Source organism: Hylobates moloch, unplaced genomic scaffold (assembly GCF_009828535.3).
Source record: "Hylobates moloch isolate HMO894 unplaced genomic scaffold, HMol_V3 SCAFFOLD_1, whole genome shotgun sequence".
NCBI classification, from domain to species: Eukaryota; Metazoa; Chordata; class Mammalia; order Primates; family Hylobatidae; genus Hylobates; species Hylobates moloch.
Genome location: NW_026652276.1, coordinates 99,366,801 through 99,377,452, shown reverse-complemented (window position 1 = coordinate 99,377,452; position 10,652 = coordinate 99,366,801). Strand labels below are relative to the sequence as shown.

The 10,652-nt window shown below is 48.6% G+C and overlaps 1 protein-coding gene across 1 annotated transcript; it reads left to right on the top strand.

Moving 5' to 3' along the window:
• Positions 1-9,860, top strand: AZGP1 (alpha-2-glycoprotein 1, zinc-binding). Its single transcript, XM_032756007.2, has 4 exons — positions 1-56; positions 4,592-4,852; positions 8,156-8,431; positions 9,304-9,860. The coding sequence occupies exons 2-4, from the start codon at positions 4,753-4,755 to the stop codon at positions 9,585-9,587; spliced, it is 660 nt and encodes a 219-aa protein (XP_032611898.1). The 5' UTR covers positions 1-56; positions 4,592-4,752; the 3' UTR covers positions 9,588-9,860.
• Positions 9,861-10,652: the final 792 nt, after the last annotated feature.

Here is a 10,652-nt window from a genome sequence, read left to right as displayed (position 1 = left end):
CCTGCTGTCTCTGCTGCTGCTTCTGAGTCCTGCTGTCCCCCAGGAGACCCAAGATGGTGAGTGGGGAAAGCAAGGGATGGGTGCTGGAGAGGACTGGAAGGAGGTGAGGAACAGGACATGTGGCTGGGAAAAGGGCTGGATGCAGCTGGGATTCCCTGGCATACGGCAGGAATGGGTGCCCAAGGCTGTCAACTCCCTCAGCTCACACACTTCCAGGAGCATTCAGGGAGCCCGTGCGCTGGTCCGAAATAAGACCTTCAGGAATCTGAATGTAAAACCCCTAGTTTACAGTGAAAACAAAGACTCCAAAGACTAAGCGACCTGCTTGGGGTAGACAGCCAGGATGGAGCAGGAACCACATGCCTGGAGCTGCTTCTGCTCCTGTTCCTTCCCTCCTTCCGATGGCTGGGTACACCTGCCTGACGCTGAGGGAAAGAGAGAGCAGCCCCAAGGGGAAAGTGGGAAAGCAGGTCGGCTGGAGGGATGGTGCTAGAAGGAAACCCGTGCCCTCACCCCACACTCAGACACAGCAGCAGTAGGTCTGGAAGGTGAGTGGCAGGAAGAGAAGACAGTGGGAGCTCGGGGAGATCAAGAGTCACGTCTAGGACAGGGGAAGGAGGCGGTTTGTGGCATGAGAATGTGCAGGATAAAGACATGGAAGCGAATGGCTTCTCAGTTGTGTGAATTTAAAATTTGTGACATTTACAAATTGTCAGAAATGGTGTTACATGTTCATTATATAACAATCACTTTGGAATGTTAATCCGATTCTGTGCCAAAATCTGAATTATTCAGGGTTCTCCAGAGAAACAGAACTAATAGGTGGTACACATATACATATATATGTACGTATACATACATACATACACTATATACACATGCATACACACACACATAGGAAGAGATTTACATATATGTATATAAAAGACAGAGAGAGAGTAGAGTTTTATTTTAAGAAATTAACTCACACTATTGGGAGGAGTAACAAGTCCTAAATCTTCAGAGCAGGCCAGCAGGCTGGAGACCCAGGGAAGGGTTGATGTCTTAGTCTTGAGTCCAAGGGCAGACTGTAGGCAGAATTCTTTCTTCTTTAGGGGACCTCTGAGGCTTTTTATCTTAAGGCCTTCAACTGATTGGATGAGGCCCACCACTATGGAGAATAATCCACTTTACTCAAGGTCTACCGATTTTTTTGTAAATTAAAAAAAATTGTGGGTGCATAGTATGTGTATATATTTATGGGGTACATGAGATGTTTTGATTCAGGCATCCATGTGAAATAATCACGTCATCGAGAATGAGGTATCCATCCCCTCTAGCTTTTATCCTTTGTGTTACGGACAATCCAATTATACTCTTTTGGTTATTTTAGTTTTTAAAAGTATTTGATTATTTATTTATTTTTGAGACAGCGTCTCACTCTGTCACCCAGGCTGGAGTGCAGTGGTGCAATCTTGGCTCACTGCAACCTCCGCCTCCCAGGTTCAAGCAATTTTCCTGCCTCAGCCTCCCAAGTAACTGGGACTACAGGCACCTGCCACCACACCCAGCTAATTTTTTTGTATTTTTAGTAGAGACAGGTTTCACCATGTTGGCCAGGCTAGTCTTGATATCCTGACCTCGTGATCTGCCCGCCTTGGTCTCCCAAAGTGCTGGGATTACAGGTGTGAGCAACTGCGCCCTGCCTCTCTTTTGGTTATTTAAAAGTGTACAATTAAATTACGATTATTATTATTATTTTTTTTGAGATGGAGTCTTGTTCTGTCACTCAGGCTGGAGTGCAGTGGTGTGATCTTGGCTTACTGCAAACCTCCGCCTGTTGAGTTCAAGCAGTTATCCTGACTCGGGTATGCACTGCCACATATGGCTAACTTATGCATTTTTTTTTTTTTTGAGACGGAGTCTCGCTCTGTCGCCCAGGCTGGAGTGCAGTGGCGCAATCTCGGCTCACTGCAAGCTCCGCCTCCCGGGTTCACGCCATTCTCCTGCCTCAGCCTCTCCCAGTAGCTGGGACTACAGGCGCCCGCCACCACACCCGGCTAATTTTTTGTATTTTTAGTAGAGACGGGGTTTCACCGTGGTCTTGATCTCCTGACCTCGTGATCCACCCGCCTCGGCCTCCCAAAGTGCTGGGATTACAAGCGTGAGCCACCGCGCCTGGCCTAACTTATGTATTTTTTTTTTTTTTTTTTTTTTTTGAGGCGGAGTCTTGCTCTGTCGCCCAGGCTGGAGTGCAGTGGCGCAATTTCGGCTCACTGCAAGCTCTGCCTCCCGGGTTCACGCCATTCTCCTGCCTCAGCCTCTCCGAGTAGCTGGGACTACAGGCGCCCGCCATCACGCCCGGCTAATTTTTTTGTATTTTTAGTAGAGACGGAGTTTCACCGTGGTCTCGATCTCCTGACCTCGTGATCCGCCCGCCTCGGCCTCCCAGAGTGCTGGGATTACAAGCGTGAGCCACCGCGCCCGGCCCTAACTTATGTATTTTTAATAGACATGAGGTTTCACCATGTTGGCCAGACTGGTCTTGACCTCTTGACCTCAAGTGATCCACCCACTTCAGCCTCCCAGAATGCTGGAATTACAGGCACGAACCACCACACCTGGCCCCAATTAAATTATTATTGACTACAGTCACCCTGTTGTGCTATCAAATAGTAGGTCTTATTCATTCTTTCTTTTTTTTTTTTTTTGTTACAGAGTTGCCCAGGCTGGAATGCAGTGGTGCAATCTTGGCTCACTGCAACCTCTGCCTCCTAGGCTTAAGCGATTCTCCTGCCTTAGCCTTCTGAGTTGCTGGGACTACAGGTGTGTGCCACCACGCCTGGCTAATTTATGTATTTTTAGTAGAGATGGGGTTTCACCATGTTGGCCAGGCTGGTCTCAAACTCCTGACCTCAAGTGACCCACCTGCCTCAGCTTCCCAGTGTTGGAATTACAGGCATGAGCCACCACACCTGGCCCCAGTTAAATTATTATTGACTAGAGTCACTTTGTTGTGCTATCAAATAGTTTTCCGACTATTTTTTTTTGTACCCATTAACCACCCTCCCAATTTCCCCCCACCCCTGCCACTACCCTTCCCAGCCTTTGGTAACCATCCTTCTACTCTCTGTGTCCATGAATTCAATTGTAGGGCCTACTGATTTAAAGGCTAATCACCTTTAGAAACTCAGGAGCAAGAATAATTTTAGTAATTGAACTAGGATTCTGCCATATGACCTCCAACATCATTAGCACCTGTATAAATTGTATCATAAAATAATTATGGAACTATTATGGAAATGTCCCTCTCTCCCAGATCCCACCTGGTACCAAAATGCATGGTAAAACCCAGGGAGTTCTGAGCTCCATCCTAGTCTTACCCTGTGCTAATTCAGTCTGGGTCATTTCTTGAATTTTCTAGTAAATTCTCCTTTCTACCCTTTCTAACTATATGTATTTGTCAGGTTAAGCTAGAAATGTTAATTTTTTTTTTTTTTTGAGACGGAGCCTTGCTCTGTCATCTAGGCTGGAGTGCAGTGGTGTGATCTCAGCTCACTGCAAGCTCCGCCTCCCGGGTTCATGCCATTCTCCTGCCTCAGCCTCCCAAGTAGCTGGGACTACAGGCGCCCGCCACCACCCCTGGCTAATTGTTTGTATTTTTAGTAGAGACAGGGTTTCACCACGTTAGCCAGGATGGTCTCGATCTCCTGACCTCGTGATCCACCCGCCTTGGCCTCCCAAAGTGCTGGGATTACAGGCGTGAGCTACTGAGCCCAGCCGAAATGTTAATTTTTTTTTTTGAGATAGAGTCTCACTCTGTCATCCAAGCTGGAGCGCAGTGGCATGATCTTGGCTTGTTGCAACCTCTGCCTCTCTGGTTCAAGTGATTTTCCTGCCTCAGCCTCCAGCATAACTGGGATTACAGGCCCGTACCACCACGCCCAGCTAATTTTTGTATTTTTAATGGAGATGGGGTTTCACCATGTTGGCCAGGCTGGCCTTCAACTTCTGATCTCATGTAATCTGCCTACCTTGGCCTCCCAAAGTCCTGGAATTACAGGCATGAGCCACAGAGCCCAGCCTAGAAATGTTAATTTCTAACGCATGTCAGATTCCATGCACACTGGGCAAGGTTCCATTCCTCCATGGGGTGACTCAGGGATCCAGGCTAATTGCATATTGAGACTCTTTCATATTATCCTGTGGCCTTCAAAGTCGTCACCTCAAGGGATGAGAAACAAAAGGGACAAGCCAGCTGGTGGGGTCTTGGACAAGAAAAAAGACATCACTTCCGCTCACATTCTCTTTTGACAAAACTCAGTCACATGGTCCCAATATATCTTTGAGGAGGCTGAGTAATGTTATCTTCTTATGTGCCAAGCAGAGGAAATAATGTAGTGAAGACACAGGATGGTCTCTGAAATATCATCCCCAGCATGAAAGTAGAGCATATTCACTTGAGTGAGCCTCCAGTGGTGTGAAGTTGATGGCAGGAGAAAGAGCTGGGGAAGAAAAGGCCAGTGGGCAGGTCTCCCCTCCTAGCCCTATGCAGCCCCACAGTGAGACTCCCTTGCATGGACCTCAACCATCAGAATCTTTTCTTTTGCAGGTCGTTACTCTCTGACCTATATCTACACTGGGCTGTCCAAGCCTATTGAAGACGTCCCTGCGTTTCAGGCTCTTGGCTTACTCAATGACCTCCAGTTCTTTAGCTACAACAGTAGAGACAGGAAGTCTCAGCCCGTGGGACTCTGGAGACAGGTGGAAGGAATGGAGGATTGGAAGCAGGACAGCCAACTTCAGAAGGCCAGGGAGGACATCTTTATGGAGACCCTGAACAACATCATGGAGTATTACAACGACAGTAATGGTCAGTGAACAACAAACCACAGGGGTGGAAGTTCTAACCCAAGAGGCAGCCCCCCAAGTGTGAGTGGCAAGGGGTCAGCATGATGGAAATAGTCCCAATCCCAGGGGAGGAACAGGAGACACAGCAGAAACACAGATATGTCCGCATCCCACCCACCTCACAGCACAGGTGCTTCCCCCTTCCCCATCGATTGCCCCATCCTCATCCCAGGCCTCAGCTCACACAGGAAGTGATGGCAGAGTCACTTCCTATCCAGGTACCTCTGACCTCTCACCTCCACACCCCACCCGTCAGAGGCTGTTCCCCCTGTGAGAAGGCATCAGACTCACCCCTGTCCAGGGAGGTTGCCTGGAGAGTGAGCCACTCTCAAAGCCACTCGGACCTGCGCTCACCTGGTGGCTCTGCCAGTCCTACCTGTTGACAGTGAAATGTTCCCAAAATATCTGGTTGAAATCTGCAAACACTGGAGCACTGAGACCCACCTCCAAACAAGTCTGTAGTATTTAACTATGTCTATTCTATGAAGGATGCCACAGTCTGTCCTGATCTCCCTTGCAGCTCCATCGCCTAGGACAGGGTGCAGCCAATATTGGCTCAATTGAAATTTGTGGAATCAACAGAGAAAAGCACCTGGCACACACCGTAGCCCATGCTGGGGGGTGAGGAAGTGCTGGATTCAAAACCGTGGGCTGTTAGAGTTCCCTGCAGCCCTAAAGTTCCTCCTCACCATAAGATGCAGACCCAGGAAGGGCCACCTGCACTGTGGTCGGAGGAGCTGGTGGCAGAGCCCGTGCAGAGACAGTCCCTGTGCCCCTGGCCCAGCGCTTTTTCTTCTAAACACACTGCTGGCCCCAAGGCAGCCAACCTCAGGTCTGGTGAACTGCTGGCGTTAAATTATCATAGAGTGGGTGTCAAAAGATGGGCTTCTAAATACAAAACTGCCCAAGGTGCTACATGGGATCTGAAGATTTTCGAAAGGAGGCAAGAAAGAGATAGGCAGACTTTTCAAGGATGTGGGGTGGGAGGTCTTGGTAAGGAAATTGGCCCGGGCTGTGTGTCAGCAATAGGAGAGGAGGGGGCACAGGTGATCAGAAAAGACACTGGGGGAAGCGTTGATGGACAGGAATAGAAATGGCAAAGTGGATAATTACGAGGAAGGAGGATGAAGAGATGAACACAGGGTATTAGAAAATAATAGTAGGCAGGGCTCAGTGGCTCACTCCTGTAATCCCAGCACTTTGGGAGGCTGAGGCAGGCGGATCACCTAAGGTCAGGAGTCTGAGACCAGCCCGGCCAACATGGTGAAACCCTGTCTCTACTAATAATACAAAAATAGCCCGGCATGGTGGCGTACGTCCGTGGTCTCAGCTACTCAGGAGGCTGAGGCAGGAGAATTGCTTGAACCCGGGAGGCAGAGGTTACAGTGAGCCGAAATCCTACCATCGCACTCCAGCCTGGGTGACAAGAGTGAAACATCGTCTAAAAACAAAAAACAAAAAACAAAAAAAGGAAATAATAGTAGCTGACATTTACTGAGTACTTACTTTGTGCCAGGCCCATCTATGAGCATATATAATGCTCAGAATAGCCCCCTAAAACAGTGCTCTTGGCATTGCCATTTCAGAGGTGAGGAAATAGAGGCACAGGGAGTTGAGTGGCTCCAGTTCAGGCAACACACCAGGTGGGGGTGGGGGATGGGGAGAGACCTGGGACGTGAGCCCAGACAGCTTGAGAGCTGTCAGAGTCTATGCCAACAGCACCAACCAGTGCTGGGTAAACACCTGCTTTTATAATCAGAATGAAGAGGCTGTGTCCCCTGCCCTATGAGGTCCATTTCTGAGAATTGTGGCTAATGGGCAAGAAGGTTGGGACTTTAGAGATTTGGGATAAAGATATCAAACACCAGAAAGGAAGAAATAAGTGATCAGATTAGGGTTACTTAGGTGATGATATGAACTCTTCCTAGAACTGAGAGAAAATGAGAGCCTTCCTTTACTCATATGAAATCACAAATAATTTCTATCCAATTTGGAAGTACACTTTGGTGTGGTTGTGACAGCTTCTTCAGGACTCAGCATAAATTCAAACAAATAATTGTCCTTAGAAGAGATGCTGTAGAAGAGATACAAATATATCCATATTCTGTAGCTTTTTTTTTTTTTTTTGAGATGGAGTTTTGCTCTTGTCACCCAAGCTGGAGTGCAATGACGCAATCTCGGCTCACTGCAACCTTTGTCTCCCAGGTTCAAGGGATTCTCCTGCCTCAGCCTCCCAATAACTGGGACTATAGGCTACAGGCATGTGTCACTACGCCTGGTTAATTTTTTTTTTTTTTTTGAGACTGAGTCTTGCTCTGTCTTTCAGGCTGATGTACAATGGTGCCAACTCGGCTCACTACAATTTCTGATCCCCAGGTTCAAGCGATTCTCCTGCCTCAGCCTCACGAGTAGCTGGGATTACAGGCATGTGCCAGCACACCCAGCAAATTTTTGTATTTTTAGTAGAGACGAGGTCTTACCATGTTGGCCAGGCTGGTCTCAAACTCCTGACCTCAGGTGATCCTCTGGCCTCAGCCTCCCGAACTGCTGGGATTACAGGTATGAGCCATTGCACCCAGCCTAATTTTATATTTTTAGTAGAGATGGGGTTTCACCATATTGGCCGGGCTGGTCTTGAACTCATGATTTAAGGTGATCCGTCCTCCTCAGCCTCTCAAAGTGCTGGGATTACAAGTGTGAGCCACTGGGCCTGGTGTTTTTTTTTTTTTTTTAAGATAGGGTCTCACTCTGTCACCCATGCTGAAATGCAGTAGTGTGATTTTGGCTCATTGCAGCCTTGACTTCCCAGGCTGAAGTGATCCTCCCACCTCAGCCTCCTGAGTAGCTGGGGCTACAGGCATGCACCACCATGCTGCGCTAATTTTTATATTTTTTGTAGTGGTGGGATTTCGCCATATCACCCCGGCTGGTCTGGAACCCCTGGGCTCAAGCAATCCACTCGCTTCAGCTTCTCAAAGTGCTGGGATTACAGGCATGAGCCACAGTACCCAGGCTGTAGCTCTCTTAAAGAGGAACATATCTCATCTGAGACAAACCTGAAATGCCAAACCAAACTGAGTTAGCCCCTCTCCGTCTGCTGTATATATTGGAGTAATAACCTATTTGTCTTGATAAGGGGATTGCATGCTTGAATTGCAAAAACCTTTATTTCTTTTGGGTTGCCCAATGTGCAGGACTAAGAGTTATTTCGATAAAATTTCGCACCAGGCTGACTGTCTCTCTGTGGGGTCGGGGGAGTTTTCAGGGTCTCACATCTTGCAGGGAAGGTTCGGTTGTGAGATTGAGAATAACAGAAGCAGTGGAGCATTCTGGAAATATTACTACGATGGAAAGGACTACATTGAATTCAACAAAGAAATCCCAGCCTGGGTCCCCTTTGACCCAGCAGCCCAGAATACCAAGCAGAAGTGGGAGGCAGAACCAGTCTACGTGCAGCGGGCCAAGGCTTACCTGGAGGAGGGGTGCCCTGCGACTCTGCGGAAATACCTGAAATACAGCAAAAATATCCTGGACCGGCAAGGTACTCACTGCTTCCTGCTCCCCAGTACTGAGCCCAGAATAAAAGATGATCTCAGGCTAGGAGCTCAGGCAAAATCTTAGTCCGGTCTCATGTGTTCCTGGATGTCCCTCAGACCCCCAGCTTTCATCTTTTAGGATTCACTCCTTCCCTGGGATGATATAATTTGTGGGCCAAAAAGAACATCATCAAAATTTCAGGCAGAATGGGCCAGGAAGGCCGTTCTTTCTTGATAGGTGTCCCCATATCATCTCCAATTGACAGACAAGGAGCTTGAGGTTAGAGAGGTGAGGGTAACACTGTCTGTAAGAGGCAGAGCTGGGACTCAAATTCCAGATTTCAGATTCCAAATCCCATCGTTGTTTCTCTCTACAATGATGCCTCCCATCTGGGTGGTGGAGAGAAGGGAGGTGTATAAAATGTCAGCCTCAGAAGGAAAAGAGCGAGCCAGTGTGAGCGGAATTGATGGCTGCAAGCTGAGACTTGGATTGGAGACGTAGTGAGACTCAGGATTGTGCAGTGCTGCAGGGAAGCGGTTGCTGGATAGAGGCATGGGCTGAACTGAGCAGCTAGAGTGAGACTCGGGGAGAGGAGAACTCCAAAGCCCACTGAGATGTGGGAAAACATGGAGAAGTGCATGGAGCATTCACCACTTAACTGCTGTCAGAGTCAATACATGGGTGGGGTGGGGATTGGGCAAGAGGGAAAGTGACAGCCTTCCCCGATATTCTGGAAAGTCTCCCGGGGCCAGGAGTGAGCAGGTACAGAGCTTAGAGCTCTGCTGATCACTGACATACAGGGGTGGGGGTGGGAAGAGACCTGGGCCGGGAGAAGTCGACCTCAAGCCTGCAGTGTCACACTCTGTCCCTCCACAGATCCTCCCTCTGTGGTGGTCACCAGCTACCAGGCCCCAGGAGGAAAGAAGAAACTCAAGTGCCTGGCCTATGACTTCTACCCAGGGAAAATTGACATGCACTGGACTCGGGCCAGCGAGGTGCAGGAGCCTGAGTTACAGGGAAATGTTCTTCACGATAGAAATGGCACTTACCAGTCCTGGGTGGTGGTGGCAGTGCCCCCACAGGACACAGCCCCCTACTCCTGCCACGTGCAGCACAGCAGCCTGGCCCAGCCCCTGGTGGTGCCCTGGGAGGCCAGATAGGATGCAAGGGCTGGAGGCCATGTGGGATCTCAGCCCCAGTAGCTGCCCTTCCTGCCTGATATGGGAGCTGAACCACAGAAATCACCGTCAATGGATCCACAAGGCCGGAGGAGCAGTGTGGGGGGACAGACAGGAGGTGGATTTGGAGACCGAAGACTGGCATGACTGTCTTGAGCAGACTTGGACCCAAAAAATCATCTCACCTTGAGCCCACCCCCACCCCATTGTCTAATCTGTAGAAGCTAATAAATAATCATCCCTCTTTGCCTAGCATAACAGAGAATCCTTTTTTTAATGGTGATGTGCCGTAGAAATGTGACTAGATTTTCTCATTGGTTCTGCTCTCAAGCACTGAATTCATCTGAAACTCTTGGTTTCCCCTGGAGGCCATGGTTCCTGGGCACCCTGACCTGGGCAATCCCAAGTGTGGCCTGAACCCCCTTTCCCTTGGGGATTGTTCAGGCGTCCCTAGATGCCTTGTGGTATTGTACCTAATACCCATGAAGGGAGAGGATGATATTACTCGCCAGTGTACACCCCCCTGTGATATTGTTCATAATATCCAGAGTGAAGAAAGATGATATTACTCCTAATATCACAGAAGGTGTACACCCCCATTGTGATATTGTTCCTAATACCCAGTTGGGGAGGGGAGAATATCTCTCCCAATATACAAGGGGTGTTTAAACTCTCTGTGATACTGTTCCTAATATTCAGGGGGGACGAGGATGATATTACCCAAATATTGCAGGGATTGTACACCCCCCCTTTGGTATTGTTCCTAATATCCAGGGGCAGAGAGGATGATATTACTCCCAACATCGCAGGGGGTCTACATCCCCCCGCCGTGACATTGTTCTAAATAACCAAAGGGTGAGAAGCTGATATTATTCCCAATACCATAGGGGGTGTACACCCCCTATGAGATATTGTTCCTAATATCCAGGAGGGAAGAAAATGATATTACTCCCAATAGCATGGGAATTTACATCCCCCGTTGTAATCTTGTTCTTAATATTCAGGAAGGGAGAGGATGATACGACTCCCAGTATCACAGGGGGTGTT

Bases quoted from the DNA above. Each gene is read 5' to 3' on its own strand.
- AZGP1 (XM_032756007.2), top strand. From the start codon at position 4,753: ATGGAGGATTGGAAGCAGGACAGCCAACTTCAGAAGGCCAGGGAGGAC. The intron at 4,853-8,155 runs GTCAGTGAACAA...GGGAGTTTTCAG, and splicing joins GTATTACAACGACAGTAATG to GGTCTCACATCTTGCAGGGA. The intron at 8,432-9,303 runs GTACTCACTGCT...GTCCCTCCACAG, and splicing joins AAATATCCTGGACCGGCAAG to ATCCTCCCTCTGTGGTGGTC.